General features: G+C 33.9%; 1 protein-coding gene across 2 annotated transcripts in view; it reads left to right on the top strand.

Moving 5' to 3' along the window:
- The window catches only part of SMCHD1 (structural maintenance of chromosomes flexible hinge domain containing 1), a 187871-nt gene extending 170694 nt beyond the window's left edge, over positions 1 to 17177 (top strand). For both annotated transcript variants that reach the window (XM_057504069.1, XM_036905842.2), the window contains 3 exons: positions 5611 to 5769; positions 6049 to 6163; positions 14796 to 17177. In XM_057504069.1, the coding sequence (XP_057360052.1) occupies positions 5611 to 5769; positions 6049 to 6163; positions 14796 to 14820 (299 nt within the window). In that variant the 3' untranslated portion in view covers positions 14821 to 17177. The remainder of the gene's footprint in view (positions 1 to 5610; positions 5770 to 6048; positions 6164 to 14795) is intronic.
- Positions 17178 to 17415: the final 238 nt, after the last annotated feature.

Below are 17415 nucleotides of genomic sequence, written 5' to 3'. Positions count from 1 at the left end.
GAGGAAAAGAGTGTAATTAAAGATTTTTGTGCCCTTTTGGGTTGTCAGATATGTAAAGGCTAACAGATAATGCAGGAATTTCAAAAATATAACACTTAACTTTCTTGATAAATATCTTCAAGATATACCCACATACAGACTAAAAATTAAATCAGAATCAAGTATTAGACAAACAGTTTAGAGAATCAAATGATTGCTGGTATGTACAAAGTACTTTTGGTTGTAAGCAATAGCAACCGGCCCTCACCACTTAAAACAAAGTAGGAATGGATTGGAAGAAATCTCATATTCGGCAGAGACTAGAAACAGCCAAGACAAAACAAGGGTCACTCTGGGACATTCAGCCTTGAGCTCCACGTACCTTCACCTTGGGGTTCATCCTTTAACGTAACTCAGATCCTACTGCTCATGAGAGAGATTCCCTCCTGAATCAGCCAGCCAGCCATAGTAAGGACCAGGGAGAACAGACAGCATTGAGGAACCTTCTTGTGTATCATGGGATTGTTTGCAGAGAAAAAGCAATTTGGGAATTAGACTACCACCAAGAAAATTAAACTAGCACAATTAATGGCAGAGTATTCGTCTTCTAAATAATTTTGCTTACACAAGGTTTTGCATTATGGTATTTGACATCAGAGCAAATAAAAGCGTAAAAAAAAATGAATATTCACATGTTATAAAATAGTATGATTAGTAATAAGATCTTGAATAACATGTAAATACATGAAGTTCTTCCATTAAAAAGCAAAGACACTTAGATTTTAAAAATCTAGTCCCAGGATATATAAAAATAGCTGTCATTTATTAAGGGCTTAATGTGTGTCAGGAAGTACAGTAAAGTTAGATAAAGTGAGTGAAATATACTTGGGGAAATTTAAACAACACATGCAGCATAACATGGTCAGTGAACTATAGAACAGGAATCTATCTAAAGGCAGTGTCTCTCCATAATGCTTTGTGTTCTTTACAAGAAATCCCCTTCTAAACAAATTATAAAGTAGAATTAACAAAAATGTAATGTAAACATTAAATAGAAAAAATTACCAGTAACAGTATTAATACTAAAGCTTAACTAAGGCAAAGGGCACTAAAAGGACAAAGATAAATTAATTTTTGATGAAAGATGTATTTATTATATACTAGAGGTCCAAAAGTTAATAAATTTGATACAATAAATTACAAAATCAAAATTCTTAAAGAGTTAATACAGAGATAGTAACACTGTTAGGAGAACCCACTATTCCATGACAGGTCATTATTCAAAAAATAAGGAATTTCTACTTAAGTTGTAATACCAGTACCTTATATATTTTTAGACTGAATTACAAAAATTGGTCATAATTTCAGTTGCTCAAATTGTTACTCAGCTGCAATGAGACTACAAATTATTAAAAAACCTAAATTTACCTAGGATACATTTTGCAACATTAATATAACTATAAAAAAAAACTTATTCTTTAATTTCTCTCAAAGTAACAAATAGTGGACATACAAAAAGAGTATTGGCTCAGAGGATATATTGAGATGTATGTATTTCTTAGATTTCTATATTATTATAACTACTTTTAATATCTCCAAATAAAATGGACTAAATTGTAGAAAATTGCAAGTAAACAATTGATTTAAATAAGGCAGAAAATGTATGTAGACCATTACCTAAGAAAGTGTTCAAAAAGTTAATTCCATCCTGTAGGTTTTATATAAATGAATTTAAAATTTTAAATATTTATTGTTCCAGAATATAGATAAACATGGTAATACTCAGGTGATCTTATGAAACTGCTGTAATAATAAACCTGTTCCCTAGGAAAAGAAAACTAATATATTATTACCACTCCTTAGCTATGTTGAGGAAGTTCTTGGAACAGTTAAATAGAAATAAGAGAGCCTAATATTAAAAGGAAGAGTTTATTTTAATGTTCCCTTTACCTAGAATGATTTTGCCCCAGATGCATGGATGGCTTGCTGCTTTTCTTTCCAGTTTTATATGCTAACGTCAGCCTTCAGAGAGAACTTTCCCTTTTCACCCTAACTAAAATTAGAAGAGTTTTTTGACATAGAAGTAGAGGAAGAAGTAAGAAAATATATTTTAGAGTTAATTATTTTAAAGTTTGCATAAAATTTTAAAGTACCATGAAGAAAATTGAAAGACAAATGACAAACTGGGGAAGAAATTGCAACATATGGTAGACCTATGGCATTATAGCCTTACTATTGAAAACAGCCTTTAAAAATCAAGAAAACAAAGATTAATACCAATGGGTGGATGACATGAATAAGCAATTTTCAATGGAATAATAATAGTTAATATTTCAAGGCTTACTTATCAGACACTGTTTAGCTTGTCACTTCATTTACTGCTGTTCTTGTTCTCCAGATGAAGTTGAGGCTCAAAAAGGTTAGGTGACTTTCTCAAATCCAGAACAGTATATGTATTCATTTGCAGTGAGGCAAAAGAGTAGAAAGAAAATTGTTTTCTTTACTTCCGAATTACATAATGGAGTTAATTTTCTTCGTTATCCTTTTCTAAGTATTTTTCCAGATCTGCCTCCTTGAGGAGTGTGTGTCATTTTATACTCAGAAAAACTTACTAATTGTTTTTAATATTCATGTTCTTTTTCCCAGTAATTGATCTTCGAAGGAAACACTCCTAAATAAACAATTCTACAGACATACAAGACTTTTTATTCAAATGAATATTACAGCCTTGTTTTTCAAGCAAAACATTAAACATTATTGATGTTAAATGCTTGAATCTATAGGGAAATAGGGAAAGGCCTATTATAGCATTAAATGGAAAGTAGTTAGAAAAGGTAAATAGGAATATCACGCTAAAAATTAAACCTGCAGACTTGTGGGATGAAAGGCAAAGAAAAGAAGTGAGGTGGCAGACCTACTGTTTTTTTCTCAACCTCCCTTCTTTTCTGTATTATCCCAAGTTTTCTGTAGAAATCTTATAACTAGAAATACTTTCTTTTTTAGTATTAAAGTAATTACAGACATTGTAGAAGCCAAGGTATGGACAGAAGAAAGAAGAGTTGTTAGTAGCAACAGAAGAAAGGAAAATCATTTAAAAATAACCATAAATAATCAATATATTGTTTATAATCATGACATCATCACACTCTAACATTTTTATTATATTATGTTCATATATCCCAAACATGTATTATATGTCTGGTCATCTTGGACATCATTTATGCTTTATTATATCATGCTTAATTTATTCTAATATCTAATCTCTCAGTTACTATTTTCCATTTATTGGGGTTTTTTTTGTTTTAAGTAAAACCATTCTAATGTTTTTAGAAGGTAGTGTTTGAGGTTATTTAAGTGTTCTTGTTTTCAGGGCAAGAATATTCGTTTTATTATGGAGAAAAATAGAGCAGTATAATGAACTCCCTTGGACCTATCACCTGGCCACTCTTACTTCATTTATAACCCTCCCCTCTTACAACTTGTCTCCTCTTCCTCTGCCCATGTGGATTATTTTGGAACAAATCAAAGCAGGAGTACTAGCATATTTTTTCATATAATTTTTTTCCCAGTCCTAAGTGCTGATCTTTTTTTTTTTTTGCCAATAAAGTTCTCAGAATCATGGAGAACACAAAATTTTAAGACCTAAATAATAATTTAGTGCTATCTACCATTCTAACTGCTTAAATCTTCCAGTGGTGAAAAAGTTCCTTCTGCCTCTAAGCAACCTTAAATACTTGGTGAATAACAGCCCTTCAGATGTGCTTTCTGTTCTGTTTTTAATGGCTTTGCTTAGTGGTCATTCCTCTAGATACATTGAAACAATCTGTATCTTAATATGTATCATACAGAAATTAATGCATTGTAAACCGAGCTTTCTTCCCTTTGTAAGAACTGATTTTTAAAAGTGTTTTTGCTGTTTTCACAATAAAGCTTCATCAGTTTGTTTGTTTCTCCAGGTAATTGAAATTTTCAGGTGACATACAATATAAAAGCTCTAAAATCATTTAGAGACAAAAATTAAATATGAATCTTGAATTTTTCTCTTTGGCAAAATTCTGTTAATAAGTTACAGAAGACTTATAGACACCACGGTAAATAGTTACACTTCATGTACAAAAAATTGGAGATTGATAAGACATTAAGCTACTGCTGTCCATCTTGTGCATAAAATATGAACTACTATTAGTGTTGCATTAATGGGAAATATTTAATCCATCTTTCTGTTTACAAATAACAAAGTCATATTCTATTAAAGCATTTGAAATACACTAGTTTCTTGAGTATTTAAAAGGTAAAGGAACCTTGTAACTAACATATTTATATTAAGAAATAGAATGTAAACACCTAATGACCTCAAGTTTTTTGTATTGTCTCCTGAAGAAGAGCAGCATCACTGACATATGGGTCTGACATAATTTTGTATCTCATTCAAATACATAGTAAGTGTATTTGAAATGCTTTACATGTAAACATGAAAATGCTTTACTATGTAAGGAAGCATTACTTTATTATGAAGTTAGAAGTACTATCGCACTAGAAAAACAGCCTTTTTACTAGATGCCTTAAACAGTTCCCAATAAGTCATAAAGAATTAAGGAAACAAAAGACCTTGTATCACTCTGTGTGTGTCACATAGAATTTGTATTTAGTGTATGAACATATTCATAAGCATACACAGATGTACATGTGTTTGCTCAACTCTACACATACATTCCTAGAATGGGTAATTTTTCAAATACTGTTCTTGACATTAGGTTTGTTTTTTATTATCTAACATACCCTGACTCTTAACAAATAATTTCTTCCACAGTTTTTTATATGTAAACTACTGTATTGTTAAATGTTTGGGTGTTTTTATGTCCATTCCTATGAATATCAGTCATCTTTGTGTCTGACTGGAGTCTTATAGGACCAGATAATAAATATCTTAGGCTTTGTGAGCCAAGACACAAAATCAAGGGTATTGTGAAGGTTTTTATATTAGAATGGAACCATTTATAACTGTATAAGGCATTCTTGGCCCATGGACTGTAGTTTGCTGACACCTGGACTAGAGTATGGTCACTGTATTTAATATTTAGTGTGTTTAAGTCATACAGACAGGCAATAAGTAGCCTTGGATAAACTTGGATAATATAATACATATTTAGACACAGTAATTTAAGGTAAGTTGTTTTATGAAAATTATTTTATTGAGTGCGTTATTTTGAAAGATAAGTACATGTCTGTTGGAAGCAGTGATTTTCTAACAGTACTGTATTTAATGTATTTGCCTCTCCCTCCCCCTACTAAATTTATCTATGTGGAATTAAGTTGAAAACTGAATATCAAACAGGATATAAGCATTGACTGAGGGAGAGATCCCATTCACAGAGCACTTTTATATAGAAAAACTCTTTGCTGGCACAGAAATAAATTTCTTAAAGTCAAGCAGTTGAAAAAAATTAAGCACCAGTCTTAATGCTGGGGCCTAAACCATGCTTTTTTATTTCTTGTGTTTACATTTTGTGGCTTTAAAAGTAGTTCCCACATGCTACTATAACACAATATCCAGGATTGCTGATTCTTCTTTTGTAAAACTGATTTGATAATGATATTGTAGTTTTAATAAAATGTCTGGTTTATTTGCAGATCTTCTTCAGCAGTACCGCACTGCTGTGGCCAAGCTGAACACTGTGATTGAGGACCTCAGCCGTCAGTCCCAGTACCTTCACACCCCTGATATGAAGAAGAAGAAACAAGAACTTGATGAACAAGAGAAAAATCTGAAACTAATAGAACAAAAACTAGGTGTGTGCTTGCTCTTTGTTACTTCTGCTTTCTGTGCTTGAGAAGAAATGTTTAGAGAGAGTTCAAGTGCAAGAAGGAAGAATGAGATGCTCCCGAACTTAAATGCAGGTACTCTTGACCTCTGTCCTTGGAAGAGTGGCTGTGACTGTTTTCTCAGCAGCAGGAGTAAGAAGCTTTCTCAATATTAATTACTGATTCTTTTCCTATGAATTTGTTTGCTTTTCTCAGTAATAATCCCAGTCTTTTAAAAGTTAATTTCTGCGTTTTCTGTCTTTACAGGTATGACTCCCACACGTAAGTGTAACGACTCTCTTCGTCACCCAGCAAAGGCTGAAATGATAGGTTGTCCAGTTCCTCCTAAAAGAGCGAGAAGAGAAACCACACGGCAAAATAGGTGCGTCTCTTATGACCTGAGAGTTATCACTGGTTAGTTTATCGAAGCTCTTGGCTCATCATATTTCAGAAACAGCATGAGTTTATTTCTCATTTCCCTCTTGAGCCAGAAGTAGGTTGTTTTTTGGTTTGGGTTTTTTTTTAACTTAGTGATGGATGAAAATAAGACATTATGTTCTGCTAGGATACTCCAGTTTTCTAAATGATTTTTCCTAATTATTTGGAAGTGTTAATGGTTTGTTGTTATGTTAAAAGTTGGTGTTAAGTCAAACAATAGAAAAGCCATTTAAATCTTAATGTTCACATACACTGTATTTCGCTTCATAGGATCAGCAACTTACTAAGTTAGAATATGTAAAACCATTTGTACAGTACTTATTTAAAAATAGCCTATATAGTTTGGTTGTAAAATCAAATACCATATAGATAGCACATAAAAAAAGAAAGAAAGCTATCTGCAGCCTAATTCAGTGGTAAGAAAACTGTCCTTTTTAGATTAGATATTAGTAAAAGCATCCCACAGAAGGGATCCATGGTACTGGGGTTTCTTGTACATTTCTTCAAAAGGTTTTTTAAGTATAGACTCTGCTTGAATAAGAGTCTCATGGACCCTTCAAGACTTTCTTGAGACTGTGGTGTTTGAACTTGGCAGTCCATGTCCTATCTGTCCACACAGCCCGCATCTGTTCAGTCACTGTTTGAATGCTGATTTTATGCTGCTTGTTGCTCAGTGAATAAAAGTGCACTGGTTCTTGCTACCATGGCACTCACAGTCCTGTGTAGAAGGACAACTCAAAAACAAATATTTTTCTGCATATGACATAGAGAATGTTAAATTCTGTGGAAGAAAAAACATGAAGTAATATAAAATAATGCAGAAAATATATTCGTTGTCGGGAAAGATACATTTTAGCAAAGAACTGAAGCATGAGAAGAAGCCAACCGTAGACGGATTGGTTTGAGTCAGAGGGAAAATAGGTATGAAAGCTCTGAGAAAACAACAAGTGTGGCATGTTTGAGGAACAGAAAAGATGCTTCTGTGTCTAAAGCATGGTGGGAAAAGGGAGATGGTCCCAAGATGTGGTTGGGGAAGTGGACAAAAGCCACGTTATGCCCCTCGCCCCAGTCCTATGTTGCAAATAATTATGAGATAAAGTTCTTCATGTTCTAAGTCCATTAATGGTGTGGTGTACAGGGAAAAGGTGTCTTGGAATAGTTGCCTTTTGATTAGGGAGGAGACTACTGAAATAAAATGAGATTGTAAGAATACAATACTCATCAATATGTTAGGGACCTTGTGGCATGTGAATGATGTCTGTTTATTATGTACATAGAAACTATTACGCTGACCATTGAAAGAGTGTTGGGACAATTTAGCATCAGAAAGAACAGCTGCAATGGATTTAAACACATAATTTTTACAAATCATGAGTTCAAAAATGATGCAGAGAAGTTCCCTACTGGTCATGGTTGACAGTTGTGAGGGCACCAAACAATTACTGTAAAAATTGATGTATTTTTATAGAAAAGACATGTGTTCGTTCTTATATGAACTGCCTTTCAGGGTAACCAAATCCTAAAAGACATTCTTTATAGAAGTTCTTCTTCAGAAACTTCTATTACAGAAGAATAGAGTAGAAGAGGCATGCTAAAGTCACATCATAATTTTGCCACCATAATAAAAGAATACTTCTAGCACTGATAATTAGTGGATATTCAAATGATTAGGTAAAAAGTTTATGGGAAGACTTAATGGCAAGATCAGGTTGATATGCCTGAACCCACTAATCGATCAGATATTGGCTGTTATGTGATACTTCAGGAAGTAACCTGAATCAGGGAAGTTCCATGTCATCTCCCAGCTGGAGTTCTGAGGAAGAATTCAGCACTGCAGGAAACTGAGACTGTTTTCCCTAGGAGAGTACAGAGCTGGTAACAGTCTAAGTATATAGGTGGAGGTTAATCCATCTCATTTAGTAGATGCCTTAAGGCATTAGAGCTTAATTATCTCACAAAGTCAAAAAGGGCTCAGTTTAACTACAAATGTACAGAAAATAAGGGGAATTTAAGAAACTAGTTATATAATGCCACCTCCCAGTGGCAATCAGCCAAATCCAGATGTCAGAATAGGATACTGAACAGGACAAATGACTGGTTTTGTTAATAAATCAATGACAAAAGAAGGATAGAGAGAAAGTTAAACTGTTTGTTATAGAATAACAGTGATTGGAAGGTAAAAGTCAAATGCAGTGTGTAGACTTTGTTTGGATCCAGATTTGAATCTTTAAAATGATAACTGAAAATATTGGGGAAGTTTATCACATGGTTATTAGATATATTAAGGAATTACTCATTTTGTGTATAACAAAATTATGGTACTTACATTAAAATACATATATAGTTAGAAATGTACTGAGCTATTTATTGGTTAAATAACATGATGTCCGGGCTCTAAAATACTGTAGGAGGAAAAAAATTGATTGGGGATTGGACAAAAATATTATAATTACTAAAGCTTGAAATAGGAGTTCATTTTATTAGTCCCTCTGTTTTTACGTAGGCTTGCCATAATTTTTAAACAAGTGTTCTATTAAGTATGGGGAACATTTTTCCAGCTTTTCAGGAAACCAGTAAGGAAATACCTGCCAAGCAGTTATAGACTAAAGAACACATATTAAAAAAAATTTTTTTTTATTAAGGTATAATGGTATACAGTCTTATGAAGGTTTCACATGAGCAACATTGTGGTTAAAACATTCACCCATGTTATCAAATCCCCCCCACATACCCCATGGCAGTCACTGTCCATCAGTCTAGTAAGATGCTATAGTGTCATTGCTTGTCTAACCCACCTACATTATGTATGCTAATCATAGTGCTCCTTAATCCCCTTCTCCCTCCCTCCCTTCCCACCCTTCCCACTAGTCCCTTCTTGGAGTCTGTGAGTCTGCTGTTGTTTTGTTCCTTCACTTTTACCTTGTTATACTCCAATAATGAGTGAAATCATTTGGTACTTTCTCTTTTTAGTTTTTTGAGGAACCTCCATACTGCTTTCCACAATGGTTGAACTAATTTACATTCCCACCAACAGTGTTGGAGGGTTCCCCTTTCTCCACATCCTCACCAGCATTTGTTGTTCCTTGTCTTTTGGATGTTGGCCATCCTAACTGCAGTGAGGTTATATCTCATTGTGGTTTTAATTTTTTAATTTGCATTTCTGTGATAATTAGTGATACGGAGCATCTCTTCATGTGCCTTTTGGCCATCTGAATTTCTTTGGAGAAGTGTCTGTTCATATCCTCTGCCCATTTTTTAATTGGGTTATTTGCTTTTTGAGTGGTATGTTTTACCCCTTATCAAATATGTGATTTATGAATATATTCCCCCATACTGTAGGATGCCTACATACTGTAGGATACTTATAGTATCCTTTGCTGTACAGAAGCTTTTTAGTTCGATGTAGCCCCACTTCTGTTCATTTTTGCTTTTGTTTCCCTTGCTCAAGGAGATATGTTCATGATAAAGTTGCTCATATTAATATTCAAGAGATTTTTGCCTATGTTTTCTTCTAAGAGTTTTATGGTTTCATAACTTACATTCAGGTCTTTGATCCATTTTGAGTTTACTTTTGTGTATGGAGTTAGACAATAATCCAGTTTCATTCTCGTACATGTAGCTGTCCAGTTTTGCCAACACCAGTTATTGAAGAGGCTGTTGTTTCTCCATTGCATGTCCTTGGCTTCTTTATCATATATTAATTGGCCATATATGTGTGTGTTTATATCTGGGCTCTCTAGTCTATTCCATTGATCTGTGGGTCTGTTCCTGTGCCAGTACCAAATTGTCTTGATTACTGTGGCTTTGTAGTAGAGCTTGAAGTTGGGGAGTTTAGTCTCCCCAGCTTTATTCTTCCTTCTCAGGATTTATTTGACTTTTCGGGGTCTTCTGTGGTTCCACATGAATTTTAGAACTATTTGTTCTAGTTCTCTGAAGAATGCTGTTGGTATTTTGATAGGGATTGCATTCAATCTGTAGATTGTGTTAGGCAGGATGGCCATTTTGACAGTATTAATTTTTCATATCCATGAGCACGGGATGTATTTCCATTTACTGGTGTCTTCTTTAATTTCTTTCATGAGTGTCTTGTAGTTTTCAGGGTATAGGTCTTTCACTTCCTTGGTTAAGTTTATTCGTAGGTGTTTTATTCTTTTTGGTACAGTTGTGAATGGGATTGTTTTCCTGATTTGTCTTTCTGCTAGTTCATTGTTAATGTATAGGGATGCAACAGATTTCTGTATATTAATTTTGTATCTTGCAACTTTGTTGAATTCAGTTATTAGTTCTGGTAGTTTTGGGGTGAATTCTTTAGGGTTTTCTATGTACAGTCTCTTGTCATGTCATCTGCACACAGTGAGAGTTTAACTTCTTCCTTACCAATCTGGATACCTTTATTCCTTTGTGTTGTCTGATTGCTGTGGCCTATACCTCCAGAACTATGTTGAATAAAAGTGGGGAGAGTGGGCATCCTTGTCTTGTTCTTGTCTTAAAGGAAAAGCTTTCAGCTTCTTGCTGTTAAGTATGATGATGTTGGCTGTGGATTTGTCGTGTATGGCCTTTATTATGTTGAGTTATTTGCCCTCTATACCCATTTTATTGAGAGTTTTTATCGTGAATGGATGTTGAATCTTTGTCAAATGCTTGTTCAGCATCTATGGAGATGCTCATGTGATTTTTGTCCTTTTTGTTGATGTGGTGGATGATGTTGATGGATATTTGAACATTGTACCATCCTTGCATCCCTAGAACAAATCCCACTTGATCATGAAGTATGATCTTTTTGATGTATTTTGAATTCAGTTTGCTAATATTTTGTTGATGATTTTTACATCTATGTTCGTCAGGGATATTGGTCTGTAATTTTCTTTTTTCGTGGTGTCTTTGCCTTATTTTGGCATTAGAGTGATGCTGGCCTCATAGAATGAGTTTGGAAGTATCTAAAGAACATATTTTGAGGCTACACCATAGCCTCAGCACTGAATTAGCCCAAGAACCTTGCAGTTACTACAGCACTTACACAGGTGTCACTGATCTGGATCTTACAATTTTGTAGCAATTCATAGGTGGTATGGGCTAAAGTTAGTTTTTTAGTTTATCTTAATGTTGTTACTAGTGGTGGTGCCATTTTCATTAAGGTCATACATGTATATAAATCAAATAATATTAGGTTCAGCATTGTACTCTAATGTGAGAAACACATGTTAGAATTTTCTAGGACCCATATTTAAAAAGCAGTGAAATTAATTTTAATAAGATATTTTATTGAGCCAGTATACAGAATATCATTGCAGCATGTAAACAGTATAAAAACTGGTTGAGATATTTTAAATTATGTTTTTCATACAAAGTCTTTGATGTTTGGAAGACAGCAAATCCCTGATAGGACTTGCTACATTACAAATGCCCTGGAAATGAATGTGGGTAGGGGCTACCAGATTGGACAGCACAGATGCAGAAAGAGCTCATGATGATGAAATCCTGTCTCCTGTGTGTTCTCACCCCATCCTGTTCCCCAGAGGCACCAAGTTATTCTTCTGTTAACTCCATTTTCAAAAAATATATATTTTTGTCTCTGGTTTTATCAACTTTCAGATAGTACAACTTAACCCACCCCTTAGTGTAGAGGTCTACATTGCCTGTCCCACCTAATAACTTTTGGACTGAATTATTCTGAGTTATTGTAAAACTTACCCTCTATCATGATTAGTTAGTTATATACTATCCTGTGACCATAACCAAGTCCTCCATGCTTTCTTTGAAGGTGGAAGCCTTGAACCACATATATTAGTATGCCTCTGTAATATTTACTACTAAGCAAAGTTACTCCAGTGCTAGGATTACATTTCCTTTTCTTTAGGGTTCTAGGCCAACAGCCAGTGTTCCAAACATCAGGATCAAATAAATCTTCCATACTGTGTCACCTAAAATAATTTAAATTTTAATCCAATTATTAGATATTTCTTGGATGTTAATTTTTCTGAAATTCCTTATTTCCTTTCTTTTTTCTTAAACCATTTATCTTAATCACATACTCTTCCTCCAGCCCCAGTGACTGGTAACTGGCCTCTTGGCTCTTCCTTGGCTGCTCTTTTAGGCTGAATTCACTGTTCCTTGCATTCCTTGTCTTTTTCTCTCTTGTAACTTCCTTAAGGAAAGTATGTACCAAGAAACTTGGGCCCTTACATTTCTGAAAATATCTTCATTCTGCCTTCACATTTAATTGAAATTTTCTGGGAATAACAGGATAGAAACAAGGCTAAAATATATAAAGGAGGAGAGACAGGGAAATAGTCTAGAAACAGTGGGAGACAGTCGCCTGATGGAACCCAGAGACACTGTGGACTCAGAGCAACAAAACAAGGGAAGATGGGAGCAAAATGGAAGAGGAGAAGAAACCATAGCCTAGAACATACCAGATTTCAACCCAGAACTTTGGAAGCTTTGTTCCCTTGTTTCCAGATATTAAAGCTGCCACTACTAGATTAGATAACATGGTAATTAGTTCGTTAAATGTTGGTGTATTGGCTTCAGATGTAGTTGGTAGAACCCTAGAGGCTTGTCTAATGCTGGCATCTAGGGAGCTAGCAGCCTGATAGTTGGTTTTCCAACCACACACTAAAAGCCTGCCAGCCTACTGACCCTGCTCTGTCCTGCCCCACTTAAAATTTCCACTCAGAGAAGAGACTTCATGGGAGAATAGTTATGTTTTTGTAAAAGGAGAAGAACCCAGACCCAGCAGCACAGTCTGCTTTCTTAGCTTCAGTTGTAGAACCCAGAGTCGTCATGCACCTGAGGTGTCAACAACATGTGGGAGAGAATCTGAATTGAATAGTAAACCAGCCCTGGGACATGTTCCAGCCAAACGCTCTTAAATTTATAATTCCTAATTAGATTGTAGAAGGGGTTATATTCATGAAACCCAGAGGGTATTAGAAAGACACAGCCAGTACAAGATTACATATTATAAATATTGTTGCTGAAATAAAAAAGCAAAGAACTAAAGTGGGAGAAACTTTCCAGAAAATTAGAAAACAAAATCATACAAAGGAAAAGGGGACATAGAGAACCAATTTAGACTATTAGGCATCCTAGAAAGAAGAAAATGGAGAAGATAGGTGGACATGAATCTCCCTGGTATGAACAAAGGGCCCATAGGATGCCCAGCACAGTGACTGACAGAAGATGCACCAAATTAATTCATAGCAAAGTTTTAGAATATGAAGGAAAAGTTCTCATGTTTCAGAGAGCAAAAGAGAGAGAACTGTATTATTGGTACAGCTTTTACACAGAAAACAAAAATGAAAAGTTAGCCATTGTTTAGCTTTACAGTGTTAGAAGTTTTAGATTGAGGATTTGGTGTATTCTAGCCTATGGCTTCCTCCCCTTTTGCATCCCATTTATCTGAGAAATTTTAAGTCACTTTAAATTTCCATTTAAAACTGGTGTTTCTTAAATTTCAATTTAAAATTTAAGTTACTGTTAATTAGCAATTTCCTCATCCCCAGTCTCTACCAATTCTCCATAAATCATGAACTAATAATTCTCATACTATCTCAAAAATGTTAAAATATTTAAAATTAAAGTATCTTGACAATACTGAAATAGTGAAATATTTCATACATATAATCAGGAAAAAATTTAAGAGTAGGAAATAGCAACATAGTATGTGTATGTGTTTATTGGTATGTTTTTATTTATATTCGTGTATGGACATTACCTACTTAAATTTATTGTTAGTGTTCATAGAGATTACATATTTCATTTCATCAACTCTAATTTGTCATTAATTATTTCATGAAGTAATAAAACCATTACTTCATGAAACATTAAACACTGTAATTTACTCATGACATTGAAAGATGGATTTCAGAGATGTCACATGTGGAAAAAAATTATTTTAGAATCAAGAAAATATGCTTAACACCATGTGATACCACACAGACTCATTTTCAATAGACTTAAGTTTTCTAATTCATTTTCTATTCATAAGTTACAAATTAGCTCTTTTATCAAAAATGTGTCTTCTTTTTGGAAATGGCAATTCAGGGAACTATCACTAGAAAATAAAGTATTTAAATATATCTGAATTTAAAAATCTGATAAATATATATATACCAAAGAGTTCACTATGTTCATTTCTTATGTGAATGGAATTAAGGGTATTTTTAAATGTGTTTCCTTTAGTTTGTCATTATTTTGTGACTTTATATAGTAAGCATTATAATTCCTGCTAATTTCTTAAGTAATGATTTCATTTAAGGAAAGGGGAAAAGTAAGCAAAAATCATCAGGCTTTGCATCTGAGATATACCATTCCAAAGAACTGTGGTACAAAGTACTTCTTCCTTTATATATGTTAACTACTGCTTTTATTCTGAGGTTTTGTAGGGAGGGGAGCCTACATGTGATAGAAGTGATTATATACACGGATTTAATTAAATCTGTTTATGCCAAAAATATATAATTAGTAGAATACAGTTCCATTTGATGCTTAACCATCTAGGTCTGATGAGAGAATTCAGAAAAAGAAGGCTTTTGATACATAAAATTTATTAAGTTTTTTTCCACTTTGACCAGGACTGTAACCAAAACAGATGTGTGAAAGATGACAGAGAAGAGGGGGCATTGGTCTCACTAAGAGTGCCCTGCCTTCTGGACTTCTGTTTCAGAAGACAACGAGGGTGATTTACCAGACTGAATATTTCTGGCGACAGTACACCTGGGCATACAATTCCGTGTCTAGTCAATGGGACTGGAAGCAACCATTCAATATTACAAATCTCAGTGGACACTGTGTACTTACTGGAATTATTCCAGTCATCATGCCCGTTGGTTGTCATTATCTTGCAAAGAGGAAAGTGTGCAGACAAGGCAGTGACTGTAAAACTGGCACATGGCATTTATTAATCCTGAAGGAAAGTGTATGTACTATTTTTCAGTATGATTACTATGGGTATACTAGAAATACTTCTTGAAAATAAACCCTTTTATTACTTTCCTGTGAAGTTATTTAACAAAACTGTTCTGTTTTATCTAAGGAATTGTCTGTTGTATCTAAGGAAGATTCTAGAGGTTAGGTATTTAATTGTAAATATGTGAGGACTCTCTCAATGAAGAATTCAGAATAAAAACAGAAAAAAGCACAGGTATCTGGGAATTCAAATGTTAGGATACATGGAAAACATTAAATTGGTGAGTGAACTTGTGACCGCAGTAGCATTTTAAATTTCTAAAGATTTACATGTAAATATACAAAATATGCAGCAGCAGCAATTTTTATAAATATTGTTTGACTTTATTAATACTAGATTATATAGTCTCAGCTTTAATTTACATTTACATTATTTTGTAATTTTGTATTACTATTTTTAAAGAGTTAAAGAAGTTGTACACTCCCACAGTAATGCAATAAGGGTCTGCTAGAAGGTTGCTGCAAGAAAAACATTTGAACTCTGTATTAATTCATACTAATGTATGTCATTATGTATGTCTTTGTGTAAGTCCGGGACTATCGGGCTGTGAAGTTATTTTGTAAGGAAATACTTTTGGTACAGTTTTGTGCCCCAGGACATGTGTGTTTTTTAATCCTTTCTGAATATACAGTGAGGTTAATAAAGAGGATTGTTTCTCCCCTATTGAGTAGGAGATCCGTGTTTTCCTTTTTTAAAATTGGAAGCTCCATAACATTACCTTGGTAAAAACTGTTACAATGTTAACCTGTCTTTATAATTGGAAGTCACTTAACTGTTTTATTGAAGAAACAATTTAGTGATAATTGAATTAATTAAAGGGAAGATTAGATTCCTTTTAAGTGAAACTAGTTATTAGTTGTTAAATATCAGTGCTAACAAGAGAAAGGTTACATCTAAATTTTTTATACTTTTGACGATATGATTTGGTGACTTATGGTAATTATGAACTGGATGAGATTAATTCCATTACATTTTAAATATTAATTCTTAAATATTGTCTAGTAAAAAGTTTGAATTTGTATTGTTTTTATACTGTCAAAATGTCTTCAGTTATATCTGCTAAACATTTTCATGCCATCATCTCTTCATGGTTATATAATTTATAAAATTACTTTCATTTATGTTATTTTGCATATCTGTTTAATAATAATACCTCTTTTGACTTCAAAAAGAAGTTGCTACTTTTTAGGTATATATGTCTTTTGATTTAGAGATAGCAGCATTAAGATTCATGGTAGGGCATTTGGCCTTGAAATATTAATTATCTTAAACATAAGGTGTGGGAAAGTTGAGGTTCCTATGGCCAGGAACCTCAGTGAACTTAAACCACTGGTGATGTAACTGGTCTGTTGCTAGGCTACTGCTTCCACACCCACACCCGTAGGCGATAAGCTATTTTTGAAGTATATAGAGAGCTCAGCCCAGTGATCTGGGCGGAGGCAGAGACGCTAGTGCTCGACCTACTGCTGGGAGAACAAGCTGGGTCATAAACCCTTTCACACCAAAGAAACGTTCTACTGTCATTTCTTTGGTCACACTGAATCCATAGTGAACTTGCCTGGGAGCTGAAACCCATTGGCAAGACATAAGGTGAAGTTTCTCCAATTCAAACTTTATGCAAGCAGTTATTTCATTTATGGATTCATCAAACTTAAGTGTCTGAAGATATTTTATTATTTAAAATTAATTCCCTTTGGGAGAGTGATGACATTGGTGTTAGCAATTCATAGTAAAAATAGCCTAATATAAAAATTGTAATGCTCTGCTCCTTTAGACCATGCTCCAATAAATAAATAAACATGGAATTGGAAATATTAGTAATTCTAACTCTGTAAAGTACCATATTTAAATATTTACTAATAGAATTTGCTTATATCTTTCTTTTGCATTTGTGTTTCTCCCCACAGTTAATCCTATGGGATTGTGTTTCATTTTTCTATATTTTCATTTTAATGGGAATAAAGAATTTCGTATCTTTACCTGTTTACTTGATGGTCCACTGGTGAAAATTTGAATTTTTCATTAGGTATACTTAGATAATAATTGGAATTCAGTTTTATCCTTTAAGATAGGAAGAATAAGAGGGACGGAGCCAAAATGGCGGCGTGAGTAGGACAGTGGGAATCTCCTCCCGAAAACATACATATTTTTGAAAATACAACAAATAAAACTATCCCTAAAAGAGAGACCAGAAGACAGGACAACAGCCAGACTACATCCACACC

The sequence above is a fragment of the Manis pentadactyla genome, chromosome 6 (genome assembly GCF_030020395.1).
Source record: "Manis pentadactyla isolate mManPen7 chromosome 6, mManPen7.hap1, whole genome shotgun sequence".
Taxonomy (NCBI): Eukaryota; Metazoa; Chordata; class Mammalia; order Pholidota; family Manidae; genus Manis; species Manis pentadactyla.
This window is presented reverse-complemented; position numbering and strand designations above follow the sequence as displayed.